General features: G+C 39.2%; 1 protein-coding gene across 14 annotated transcripts in view; it reads left to right on the top strand.

Annotated features, from left to right (window-relative positions):
* Positions 1–11,118, top strand: part of baiap2b (BAR/IMD domain containing adaptor protein 2b) — a 77,408-nt gene extending 66,290 nt beyond the window's left edge. For 5 of the 14 annotated variants that reach the window (XM_086304507.1, XM_086304504.1, XM_086304510.1 and 2 more), the window contains 3 exons: positions 874–1,042; positions 2,360–2,397; positions 7,874–11,118. In XM_086304507.1, coding sequence (XP_086160633.1) covers positions 874–1,042; positions 2,360–2,397; positions 7,874–8,018 — 352 coding nt within the window. In that variant the 3' untranslated portion in view covers positions 8,019–11,118. The other 9 variants (XM_086304517.1, XM_086304516.1, XM_086304513.1 and 6 more) reach the window with 9 other exon arrangements.
* The last annotated feature ends 3,023 nt before the right edge of the window (positions 11,119–14,141 follow it).

The raw sequence follows: 14,141 nt of genomic DNA, 5'->3' as shown, positions 1-14,141 counted from the left end.
TGGCCAAAGTCATGTCAAACTGCACAGAACAGATGAAATGGGCAGGAAAAGCATTAGGAAGCTGATCAATTTTCAAAATAAAAGACCCTGGCTAAAATCTTCTGAAATGCTTTGGTTGGGATTTGATGCTGTGTGAAGGATGACACAAACCCCACCGAAGACGAAGCATCCCACACACAAAAAATGCACTTAGGAGCTGGTGAAAGCCTCTGTCTGCTGAACGTAGTCACACATCGATGAAGCAATGAGCGAGGAGGGGAGGGAGGTGGTCTCACACACACACACACAACCCCGTTCAGCTATCCTAGTGAGGACCTTCATTGACATAATGCTTTCCCTAGCCCCTTACCCTAAACCTAACCATAACCTAATTGTAACCCTGACACTAAAACCACATTTTGAGCCTCAAAAATGGCTTTAAATGCCTTTGTGAGGACCAGGTTGTGTGTCCTCACAAGCAGTTTTCAGTCCTCACAAAGATAGCTAGACAGGAACACACACACACACACACAAACAAACATAACAAACTCTATATACAAATATCAGACTCTAGGCTATACTGCCTCAAAATAACACTGCGATATGACGTACTCATACTGGGAACAGTAATGCATGTTATTGTATTACATTGCATAAATATAATGTGATTGCACTGCCCCAGCACTCAAAATGATATTGTACCTTGCAGCAAAAGTAAACCAATCATGAAAGTACTTCCAAAATCAAAATCAGTCCCCTGATGACTCGCCCATATACCTTCCCTACCTAGAGACATCAAATGTTAGCGCCTGATTGGCCCAGGAGGAATTGCCCGATGGGGGATCACATGATTTACAGTTTCCTCCTTTTCTGTGTACTTCTTTGTGTTTCTAGTCTCCACCATGGCAAAAGCAGCAGCACGGGCAACCTTCTAGAGAGAGAAGACATGGCTCTCCCCGTCCCTGATTATGGCATCCACTCCCGTATGGCAGCACAGAGCGCTGCTGCGCTGCACGGCAGACAACAACGCCCCTACAGTGTGGCGGTGCCAGGCTTCTCACAGGTGGGGGGCCTGCAAAACAAGCACACAAACACATGCAAACTCTCATCCACCCACATGGGTTCACACATGACACACGAGCAGTCTCACGAAACCTGGCAAAGATCTCGTCTGTCTCAGAAAGTTTGGAGGTAGCTTCCCCCTACGTGCTGCCAGCCGGAGATGCTTCGCTTTGACTCGCTCTCTCTTAGCTTACATAAACGCACAAATCAGCTCTGCCTCGCTTCACATTCCTGGTCACAGAGGGTCGAGTGTAAGATGAGGCACAGCTCAGATTGCAGAGGTCTACCGCTGTCGCTGAAGGAAGTGCTTCTGACAGGCATCAGCTGATAACAGAGTCGGCGTTCAGCCAGGCTAAAGAGAAGGCAGCTGTGGTGATGGAGGCAGCTTAATTTTTCAGAAGGAAAAATCAAAAGTAGCCTTACGCAACGGTAAACTTCACTACTGGCCCACCTTCCCTCCTACGCCTCACCTGGAACATTACATGTGGGCGATGCCTAATTGCTCAGCAGTCATGTAACATCAAGCTTTGAAACATCTCTGCTGACATTTAAGGAAAAATGTGTTTTGTAATTTTGGTCAAGGATATGTATGCGTGGAAGTTATTCGGTCATTCACTTCTGATTTGATCTTTAATAAAGCACAAAATTTTGTTTGTTTAATATGAACATAAAAATGGAAAATATGTTAAATATATTTTACACTGTTTCACTTTTAAGTCATCAATTTCAACCAGTCAGTGAAAGAATAATGAGATGATAACCAGGAGAGGGGCTGATGTATATTGTAGTGTATTTTCCTACCATACAGCTTCTTTAACATCTCCAGTTTTCGTTTGATGATGCTGCATCTTCTTCTTTATGTTTCTTTGTCGCCACCTTCTGACTGCTTTTGTCATTGCAACAGTTCACGACGTTTCAGAACCAGGCTCAACTAAACTCAATTTTTTATTTTGGTTAACAAAAATTATTTTTGTTAAGAGCACATTTTGTAAAATGTGCCTTTAAGAGAGAATGCAGTAAAATTTAAAAAGTAAATTAAAAAAAATAAATTTATTAATAATAAATATTATTAATTAATATTTATTTGCTCAATAAATAACAATTTATTTTTACAGATCTTTTACATTTGTGTCTTCTTGTTTTTAATAAACAGTTGAAATTGTTAAGCACTGTCTTTACCTTATTATCTTATTAGCTTATATTATCTCATCATACTGGTATGAGTGACAGTTAATGTGGTTTTCATGCTTTATTTCAGAGTTCATATTTAAAGTGCACAAACTAAACGTTTCTTTCTTCTTTGATTATGTCTTTGCAGCAGGGAGTCGAAGAGTATGAGCCCCGCTTCCCCACAAGGTAAGAACCACTCAGCTTGATTCAGTCAGTGTGTTTTTTGTGTGTGCCAGGAATCAGCTTCAACTCAGTTCCAGTTCAGTCATTTCAAATGCACTCGGCAGTGTTTGTGGGTGGGAAGCCAAAGTGGAATTCTGTCCCGTTGGCTCGAGGGCTGGAATCTGAGGCATCAGTGAGAGTTAGTTTACCAAACAGCTGAAGATGGAGAGATGAGGGATTGGGACAGATCCTGGTGCATGCCAAGTTCAGACCCACAAACAGACAACCAGCAGGACACACCACACTCTTTGTGTTGTTTTTCTTAGTTCTCCTCTGTTTGCAGCAGCGTGATAGGAATCCATAGGTGATAAGATGGTGCAGTTCTGACCGCATAATGGTTTTAAAGAAGGCTGGCTTTATCTTTAAGTCATCCATTAGTAACAATTGTTTCTCTCTGTAAAACTAGATTACATTAATCATCTCTTAGTGCTGTTTTGTCAAAGCCACCGTGTGGCTCGTCCATGCCCAGTGAGTCCTCTGGTGTTTAGAAGTGCTGCTGTTTTAACACAAATCATACTTTAGACACCTAAACCAAGTCGTTTTTAATGGCTAATCCCAAGCCAGCAGTTTTTGGTGCGTAAACCTGACGAGTCAAAGTGAAAGTAAAAAAGTGGGGACTGTTATGCAGTCTCGATCTGGGCCCAAACTAGGATCCTTAACTGATAGACCTGCTTGTGGGCTCCAAAAAGCCAGTATTCCTGAGTCCAGAGGACATTGTGCATGAAATGGGGAGTCACAGGAGGCACCTGACAAAGTGGCAGTTAATTAGACCTCAGGAAGAGAAATAGTTGATTAATTTAAGTGTAAGTCGTTTTAAGTTTCCTTTTGTTCATTAAGTTAAGAAAGAAAATCATGCTTTGACTCCACGGCACCTTCCCGTCACGCCACCGCCCCCCACGCTCCATGCAGCTCCTTCTGTCTGCTAACTGCACTCACTCAATCCCTGCTCGTTAAAACCACATCCACATTTTGCTTTAAAATGAGGCTCAGATCCAGTTAAACTTGTAGGTTATGCTTGTCATGTCAGAGGGTAGACGAGGTTTCTGCGTCTGCGTGTGTCCTGGTTTTGTGTTTGCTGTTGTTTCTCCTGAGCCAGCCCACCTGGAAGCCTCTCCCTCTCTGTGTCCACAGTTCCACAGAGGGCAAATTGATTTCGACAGTGTGAGGACAGACAGACAAACAGGCACAGACTCAGCCACACGATAGGACATGCACCTCGCTGCCCATCTGTCATCCTTAACCCACCCTCTTTCCCGCCTCCCTACCTCCTTCTCACGACAATAAACTCACCCCAAGCCGGTCAGTTCGAGGAAGACGCTTGGGTGTCTTTCTTTTTCTCCCTCTGATCTCCCTCCCTTCGTCCTTCAGTCCTGCCCTGTGCTGTCTAACTGGCCAGTAGCCACACTGGGCCGCTGGTGGAGCTTTGGTGCAGAGCCAAGCCAAAACCAGAACAAAGTGGACTCTGTGCCATCCGCATATTCAAAATCAGTGTGATGGACATTTTCTGTGAGGAAAATGTAACCTTTGCTTGTCTTTCATGCATGTACATTTCTTTTATATATTGCTGGGAGTTATATTTTCCCAACGAAGGAACCTGATTTTCACTAATGTCAGTGCTCTCAGTTAGAAAGACAGTGTAAAGAATGATATGTAAATCAGGGTGTAATCCTAAAGTGGTTGATCCCAAAGAGGATTTTTATATTATGTAAAAATGACATTGCAATCAATGCTTTTACTGGATCTTTCAGTATTTAACAATAATTCTACCTTTTCATGCTGTGAGGTTTTGTATTCCTCTGACATAAGAGGCCATGTATCGCGAGTAGTGAACAGCTCATGTAAATGTTTTCACACATGAAACGTGGGGGAAAAAAAATGTGACGGGAATGTTTACTGTACATAAATGTGCCATACAGAAGTGCTTGTCATGCAGTATCTATGATCAGTTTATAAAAAAATGCACCTTATGGAAGTAATAGTCTATATTTCTGACTGTGTGTAAACAAACTTACTGTAACGTTCTCAGTGTGAGCCTCTGCGCTCGGATGGACACACAAACACACCACTCTCGGGGTCCTTTGACTGTCTGTTGTGGTGCCTGAATATTGTGCCAAGGCTGAATGGGGTCAACTAACTTACGCGAGGCTCTGAGCCGAGTTTAGTGCTGAAACTGTTTGTTCGTTAGTCAGTTAACTGATGTGTTGTGCCGATTAAGTGTTTGAAATAACTTATCAGGCTTAAATGCCAAATATTTGTTGGCTTCGGGTTCTCAAATACAGACATTTGCTGCTTTTCTCTGTTTTTATATGACTGCAAATTAAATATATTAGAAGGATATCACTTTGACATCACCAGTTAAAAAAGAAAGGATCGATTAATTGCTCATAAAAATGATTAGAGTTGGAGGCAAACTCTGGTTCATGCATGAAAGAAAAGACAACTGGTATTGCGGCGCTGCTCGGTACACGTGAAACCATTAAAAAAGTTTTTTTTATCATAAATAAAAAATAGGCATAAAGTTCATTTAAAAGATTCAAAATCCGTTTCTACTTTCAAAAATATTCACATGTGGTGCTTCTGCTGTCGGTTAACTTCTGTGATTAATGTCGTTTTATGGGAACTTAAGACTTCACATGAACCATCAGCGGTATTGTGATTAATAGAAAAAAAACTACACTGGCTACAGAGTGGTGATTATACTGTGCTGCAGACTGAAGGCACAGCCGCCTGCAGCTTTGAAGGGGAGAGGAATTCATTTGTGGTTGAAGCCTCATTCAGCCTTCTTGTACTGCTGTCTCTGCGATTAAAAGCCTGATTCGTTTTTTTCTCCAAACCTCAGTGAGTAAAGAATGTCAAGAGAACTGTTTGTCTGATCCTTTGTGTGCTCAATAAAAATACCGGTGTGCTTGTCTGTATGTCGGCCCAGTTAGTGCCTGTCTGTGCTAACCGCTGTCCCTTTGTTGACATCTGGTGTCCACGAGCTAGCCCGCTGGGACGTAGTTTCGGCTTCTGACTGAGTGCTTTCTTCACCAAAGAGAGGAGGTTAAAAATGAAACTGTGCATCTCTCCCATTCCTCCTACACTGCAAAAAATGCTTTTACTAAATTGTTAATGAGGGAAATTGTTTGAAGAGTCTTGCAATATATTTTTTTGCAAGTATGTGATAAAGTAAGGCACATGCATTAAAAAAAAAACCAACTTTCAAGTGCTGCTTTTCTGATCTGCCACTTATAGACAGAAAAATATTTCCAGACTCTGCCTGAGACCTAACACAGACCTTTTTTGCACTGTAGAAATGTTCTCCTTGCTGCACATGTCTGTTGTCTCTGTGCTCTCTTCTTCTCCTCTCCGTTTGTCTGTCACCTAACACTCGTCTTCCCCCCTTAGCTTTGCCAACCCCCCCGTCTTTTTTCATCTCTGTTTTGATGAATTTAGAGACAAAAGTCGAGTGCAAACGACTGGAAGCTGCCAGTGTTTCTTCTTTCTCCACTAAAATAGTCCAAGGTATGGCTGACATCGCTGCAGAGATAGCACACCAATCACCTGTGGCTAATAACGCCAGCATTCACTGACGTGCTCTGATTGTGAGGGGTTTTGTTGTAAAAGAGTTACAAGGAAAACATCTAAATATTGTATAGAGAATTTATGTATGTGCATGCTTTGGGGGCACCAAAAAGTGTAACACTGATGACCTCAAATGTATGGTGAATTTCTACTCTTACAAAGTATTAAATAAATTTATTCAGCTGGATATTTTTATTGTTTCTGTTCGTTTTTTCCCTGAAGGCTTTGGTGTGACATGATGAAACTTTTACGAAACACCATTTGAAGAAGCTTTTAATTAGCCTTCAAGTGCCAAACTAGCTCGTAAAACCAACGAACTTTCATTGACAGGCAGCATTTCAACTCTCGATTCTGGCTTTAAGTTTGTGCTGACTAAACTTTAGTCACCACATCTTTTCTCACAGCTAACAAACTGGGGATCGCCTTCTTGCTTTAATACATTAACAAGCGGCTCTTCTTGCACATTTGACATCACCACTCTTATCTACATTTCTGGAACCGAGACCCATCATAACCTCCCACCGGGCTTGTTGCATGTACAGTGTGTGTGTGTTCTGTGCACAGTAGTACTTACACTGCATCCTGACCTGCTATACACACCCACTGGCCTGCTCCTCCTGCTGCTAGCAAAGGTACTTTTTTCAACTCAACTGTGTGTGTGTGAGTGAGTGTGTCTGTTTGTGTATTGCGATCAACACAACGTGTTCATTTTAAGTGTTTTTTTATTTTTGTAGTTGTTTTGCTTCACTGTGTGGTGGGTTCACATGCCTGTTTGCCTGTTTTTTAATTTAATCTTTATTTTCCCCCATGTGACACATGTGAATATGTATTGGTCATAATTTAAATGTAAACAGTCTCGGTGAATTTGTGGAGTTCTGATCTGTTTTTTGTCATGTTTCAATTTAATCTAAGTAAATGATGACAATAATTTTGGCTAATTTAGTAATATTAAACAAGATCTTTGCTGAGTTTGACTGGCAGCCTCTGCAGACGCTGTGTTTAATGTGGTGCTGATGTTGGTGAAAAAATCCTTCTTAACCTTTGGCTCAGTGAAGGTACAGCAGTGAGATCATGATGGAAAACTGTTCAGAGCAGTCATGTAAAAGTCTCACAGTGTTATCACTGAATATATCTGGCACTGTGTTACAGATAATAATGTGAAAAAAATCAAACAAAAGGAGCAACAGTACCTTCTAAATACAGGCTCCAGTCAGCTCAGTCTTGGTCTGTTTTCCCTTTTAATACCTTTAATGATACCTTGTGTTAACAGGAAACCAAATATATATGCCTTATAATGTGCAGCCATGTTAGGAGGAAGTGTGTAGTAATTCATTTCCCTGTCTCACGTTGGAAGATGTGAGTTGGTATTTGATCCTGACTGTTGACACATGGGGATTGTTTCTGCCTTTCAGTACAGGGCCTGATTACGCCCGCTTTTGAGTGACCAAAGCCCATCGTAAGTGAATAATCTTGGGTCTAAAGTGTCTTCGTGTATCCACTTGCTTTTGAATTTTTCATTATAACTGAAAGCTGCTTCATTTTTTTGTGTTTTCTTTGTGAGCTGTGGAGTGGCTTTTGGGTTATTTCCATCGCTGTTTGTTTGTTTTTAATGTGATGTGACTGCTGACCTCATCAGCTGATTGTGGGCTGTTACACTTTGCCTGAAAAACGTGTTGTTTGTTTCGGCATCATGCTTTTCGCCTCAGCTTTCTCTCTATTTGCATGACTCAGACCTTTTTATTTTCAGCAGCAATATGGCTGAAAAAAAAACTCAACCCATTGTTCCATCCTGTGCTCTTGTTGACCTCGTCTTCCGTTACCATTTTACATTTTAACAAATAAAAACCACAATCCCTTTTGCTCTTTTTCTTCCTAGCGATGATCCACCAGGCGAGCCGGATGTGGAGGCCCCGGCCAAACCGCCCCTCTCCGACGATGAGGATGAAATCGAGGAGGACCACCTTGATGAAGCTCACTATGATTCCTTGGAGAAGACTTCCAGTCCTCCTGGGGACTTCTGAGCTTTCTTTCAATGTAAACCAGCTGTAGGTGGATCACTGGTGCACAGTTTCACCCTCAACCCTAAACTGGAAGGCTCTGATTTACCCTCGGTATTACAATAATGCTACAAAATGAAAAGAATGAAATATAATCAGCAGATAAAGTGCACTACAACATGTCACGGCAACAGTAATCTCTGTAATCGCCCGGAGAAAATGTAAATAAATACTAGGATTGACTTTATATTTAACCACGTAGCAAGGAAGCCACATTCAAAAGTTACAAAAATGAAAGATGAGGTTTTCCTGTTGATTGGTGACTTTGGTAAAGTGGCATTTTAGATGAGCAGCAGTGGAGCTGATTCACTTTTGTAAAGGTTTTAAAGCCTACAAGGAGCATGTGGTGTATAAAAAGAAGAATGAGAGCAGATGTTTACTCGTGTGGCTCATGTGGTTCATTTTAAAGTCAGAATTGTTGCCTCTTGTATCGTATCGTTACCCAAAGACTAAAGCCTAGCTCCATGTAGACTCACAGGATCATTAGCCGGTCATTTAAAATGCAGCTCCTCCCCTCTTGCCTTGTCAATGAAAGGGCTTTAAAATTGCTAAGCTTTACACCATGCTGGGGGACTCACCTTTGAGCCTCACCTCTCAATACTGCCTTTTCACCTGGCAAGAGCACCTCATGCTTGTCAAACAGTCCAGTGTTTGCACCATAAGAAACGTCTTATTCAGAGACCGATGATCTTAAAGCACGACGGCAGAAAAAAAAGTACTGAAACACATCAGAAAGGTAGATTATATGGAAAAAGATATCTGTAGAATACGTTTGTGCTGATAGCATCACAACTGATAAGCACACTACTCGTAGTACTGTACCTTCAACTAATTCTGTACTCACAGGAAATCTTTTATCTTTCTGCAGTACTAGAGATAAGCAGCCGTGCAGGCGTTTGTACCTACACTTAATAATGAATTTCACTGCTTCTCAGATTCATGTTTGATTGTTATTGTTCGTAGTGAACAAGCACTTTATAAGATCTTCTTAAAGCAACATGTTCAGCTGAGATTTAATTCAGTAACACAATCAACAGGAGAAACTTTGTAATTGCATGTTGTTTATCTAGTTTAAGGTAATCGTTGACAGGCAAACAGGGTCACGCTAACGTAGGTTGTGTTGGTTGCACTGAGGTCATTAAGATGTGCTCGTTTCGGTGTCTGTGGTTTACTTGTTTAAGAATTTAAAATACATTTAAATCTTAGATTTAAGTGGGGGTGTAATAATAACTTGATAAAGTACTGAAAACTACATTTAGAAAAATCACACCATCCCTCTGCTTTTCCCACTTATTGAGTTATTGATTATTTTTCATTAGCATGAACAATTATTTGATTACAGTAAGTGTCATGGTTCTTACTGATAATAATGATATTCTAGGGTCCAGTGTGGGTACCTGCTCAGGTTAGGTTTGGTTTACCTTCATGTTGGAATAGCAAACTGGAAAACAGGTTTGAACTACTTAACTGCTGGATATATATCTAGGGGGAAGGACCCACGTCAGGAATTATGCAAAATTTCAGGTCTCAACTTTTTTGAAAATTATTATTCAGAAAATTATTCCAGGATGTGAAAGTTGTTTTTAAAATTTTTGTCCTCGCATCTTTCAAGCATGTGTTTCTCAAAATTATATCCAAAATTTGTGAAAGGCTCATTTTCAAAATAGGACATTTTGAAAGTTTCATATTTATCTGAGTATTTTAATATATCTTAATGGAATTTTAAAATATCTCCATAAATATAAAAAATTACCTCTTTAAAAATATTTCAGTGGATGAGGGTCATTCACTGAAATATCTTTTAAAGAAAACCAATAACACAAGAGACCTGAAATTTTAATTCCTATTAATAAGTGATGAACTGACATAAAAATACTTTTTTTTTCTTAGCCTTCAGAGAACCAAATTTCTTTTAAGTTGTTGATGAATTTCATCAGTAAATTTTAGTTAACAGGACTATGAGGTGAATTCCTATTCACAATAATAAAAATTAAGACTTTGAGATTTGACAAGAAACAAATTTGAATGTAACTGGTTTTAAACCCGATTTAAGCAACAATTGCAAGTCTGATTTATTTGTTTTTATACTTTTCATATTAGCAGAGCAGAATTAGCCTCAGTACTTTCCGCCCTTATTAAAGCACCCGTACCTCCAATGTAGTGAACGACGGAGCTTGTTATTACACATGGATGTAATCCATGTGTAATAACACATCGAAACTATCATGCACCTTATTGTATGTGCATGCAAAACATGTATCCACCACTAGATGGCAATAAAACTCGACTTCCTCACCTGGATTTAGACGGTTAGAAAGGAAAAAGAGATTTTCTTTAAGGCTATTTTTAAAGTTTCTAGAATTTTTCACACATATTTTCCCCAAAGTCAGCTGGTATTCAGCTGTATATGTCTGAGGATATTTCCAAAAAACGCCATTGTTTTATATTAATTATGAGGAAAAATCAAATTCTGGATTCTGCAGAGATCATGCTAGTACCTTCTCATTATATCAGAGTACTTGTGTAGTACAGAGGTACATATATATCCATAATGATTCACCTGCATTGGGTGATTCAGTTATTCACTCTGTTTTGTGCTCTGACCTGCTATGATAATCATTTTTAATTGTCTTTCTAAGGAAACTGTTCTTGATTATTGAGATCAATTCATGAAAAACTTCACTTCACTTCAACTATATGCTTTATTGTTCTTATAATATATTTGATAGTTAAAATTATCAAGTCTTCATACACTTATAGTGCTGTCTTCAGTTTCCCTATAGTTAATACAAAATTACACGGGATGTTTTGGAAATATCTGCATTATTTATTATTAGATGATCCCACATGTCCCAGCTCATTTTACAGTTATGTTTCAGGGGGAGATATAAGAAATTAGCTGAAAACTATGTGACTCAGAAATATGGAAACCAATAAAACCTACGTTAATGTAACATAAGGAGTACTGTACTGGCAGTCTACACTATAATGATGTGAGTTGATGGTAAACAAATTGTTTGTTTTTTAGTTTAATTCTGACAATAAAGAATCAAGTATTTAACAATATTGTGCAGTGTTTTTTTTTATCTGTTATAATGCTCAAAAATTTAACCCTGAGAAACTTTAAAATTGATCTGTTACACTTTTCCTCATTAATTTTAAAGGTGGTCAAAGTTTTAGCACAGAATAAGATAAATAAGGATAGCTGTAAACACACAAAGCTCGACTGGTACTCTTCAGCAATAAAAACATGGAGCTGGAACTGAGCATAACAGGCTCCCTTTAACATGCTGTCCTCAGTGAGTTGCATGACACAGAGTGTAAAGATGATGAGAATGTACCATGCATCGACTTCACCCTTCCACCTGACAACAACAGCATCGTTTCTCTGGATATTCTGCTGGGATATCCTGAGTCATCCTGCATGCAGGCGATATGCTACACCTGATAAATCCCATTTTTATTCCTGGCACATTATCTCAGATGGGTTGTAACCTTTTGGTTACACAGAGTCATCTGATGCCATTATGATTCACTTAGAAGAAAACACAGTTTGAAGAACAATAGTGCTGGTAGAGTAAAACCTTTAAAACTTAAACGATAGAGGTTGAGAGATTAAAACTTTACTACTTTTTATTTGATGTCCTAAAGCAGGAGTGTCGAACTCCAGGCCTTGAGGGCTGGTGTCCTGCAGGCTTTAGATCTCACCCTGGGTCAACACACCTGAATCACATGATTAGTTCATTACCAGGTTTCTGGAGAACTTCAAGACATGTTGAGGATGTAATTTAGCCATTTAAATCAGCTGTTTTGGATCAAGGACACATCTAAAACCTGCAGGACACCGGCCCTCGAGGCCTGGATTTTGACACCTGTGTCCTAAAGGAATCCACTTGTTTGAAATATAAAATTCTTTATGGAAAAACACAGAGTTTAGTTTCAGATCGTCTTCCTGTGAGTTTAAGGACAAATGGAAATGGGTGTTGGATTTGACACTCACCAAGAAGTTTCTTCATATATTGGCTTGCCTTCGTGACCCTTCTACCTGATCCTCTGCCTTTCTTCTAACCCAGCTTATATTGAATTTTTACTTACTGTAAAAAATTGCCCAAATTGAAGTCCTGTAAGAGAACTATAATGCTAAAATGTTTTGAAAAAATAACATCGATTATCTGAAAAGTTTGTTTGGGTAAAATACAATGTTTCCTGTGCCTGAGGAAGTTCACAAGCAACCTGAAAACATATCAATCTTCTGTATTTTTACATTCCTGTTAAGTTGATATAATATGCGGTACGTTTATACTATAGAAGACTTTACACACCATGTGACTGGAATTTGGTGGCTTAATAGGTTTTGAGTGCAAAAATGGTTCCCATTGCACCTTTTAACACAGACAACGAAGATGAGAGACTGTTTTGTTTTATACATGGATTTAAAAATGAAGTTTTAAAAACTTATATTTAATATCAGAGTTCTTCAGTATTTGTTGGTTGTCCAAAATGAATCTAAGGACTCTTTAAATTTTACATCTGAACTCTTTAACAACTCTGTAAGATTTTAGAGTCTACATGTGTAAATAAATTAATTGATTTAAAAACACGTAAAAAAATGGCCAATATATTTAACATGTGTAAACCAGATTTTATTTGTAATTGATAGAAGGTACAGAAAGTAACGATGTGACCAGGTCATTGTTGGGGCACACATTATGACAGTATCTCAACCAAAGCTTCTCCCGCACGTTTGCGCCTTTGGTTCAAGGCCAGTGAGCTTCCTGTCTGTCCTCACAATGGGGTGAAAACATACACAGCATCTCTTTGGCAACAATAAACATAAGAGATTTTTTAAACCTTCCCTCCCTCACAGATACAGTACAGCAATACTCTAAAAAGTATTTTTGTTGAGATACAAAAATATTACGGACAGCCATCTAGATGTTTCTATGCTAAATTGTTACAGAATATTAAAGCCTTGGAAGGCAAACAAACATTTAAGACACTACATGTTGATCACCGAGCATCTTTCAAAGGTGGAATCAAACTTTTCCATCCAGCAAACACACCAACCCATCAGTCTTTCTCACAGTTTTACAAACAGAGCAAAGCATGACAGCATTTTCTTATCATCATGACATCAGCCCTCTGTGGCCTTTCAACAAGCTGATCAGACCAGTTAGGCTTATTATAAATTAGAGTCTCACTTAACAACAATGAGGCTCAAAGGGATTCATTTTGTGTGATAATGATTTTGAACAGTCTTTTCCTGTTAGTCTGAAAAATGTCCAACAGTTCAACTTCTAATCCTAGAATTATTGTACAAATCTGCTCCAAACAAGTTGTTCCAAACATAACATGATGGGTAAATGGTCAGAAACAGAGAAATACTGGATCTATAATGTGCTGATTTACAAACACAAAAATCACATTTGTTCAGACAAACCTCAGTGCAGACAAAAACCGGACAGTATTTAAATGTTGTTGGGTAACTTGAGATGTTAGCGTGCAGGGATGGGCAATATGATGGTACACACCAATGAAAAAATGTTTCTACCGCGGTATCTGTTACTGCTTTTCCACCAATGTGGCATTCCTGGCAGTTCTGCCTTGGAGTCTTTTGAGAACCATTGTGACAGGTTTGACAGCGTTGTGGTTTTTCCACTCTACCATGCCTTTCTTTGGAGACAGATATTTATTTGGAGGGTGAAGGTATGAAAAGCAGCTACGCCCCTAAACTCCTGTATTGAGATGGAGTTACAGTGGGGCAAAAAAGTATTTAGTCAGCCACCGATTGTGCAAGTTCCCCCACTTAAAATGATGACAGAGGTCAGTAATTTGCACCAGAGGTACACTTCAACTGTGAGAGACAGAATGTGAAAAAAAAACCATGAATCCACATGGTAGGATTTGTAAAGAATTTATTCGTAAATTAGGGTGGAAAATAAGTATTTGGTCACCTCAAACAAGGAAAATCTCTGGCTCTCACAGACCTGTAACGTCTTCTGTAAGAAGCTTTTCTGTCCCCCACTCGTTACCTGTATGAATGGCACCTGTTTGAACTCATCATCTGTATAAAAGACACCTGTCCAC

The sequence above is a fragment of the Aulonocara sp. 'chitande type north' Nkhata Bay genome, linkage group LG8 (genome assembly GCF_057382095.1).
Source record: "Aulonocara sp. 'chitande type north' Nkhata Bay isolate Kocher_YH1m ecotype deep benthic linkage group LG8, A_spYH_male_GT1.1, whole genome shotgun sequence".
NCBI classification, from domain to species: domain Eukaryota; kingdom Metazoa; phylum Chordata; class Actinopteri; order Cichliformes; family Cichlidae; genus Aulonocara; species Aulonocara sp. 'chitande type north' Nkhata Bay.
This window is presented reverse-complemented; position numbering and strand designations above follow the sequence as displayed.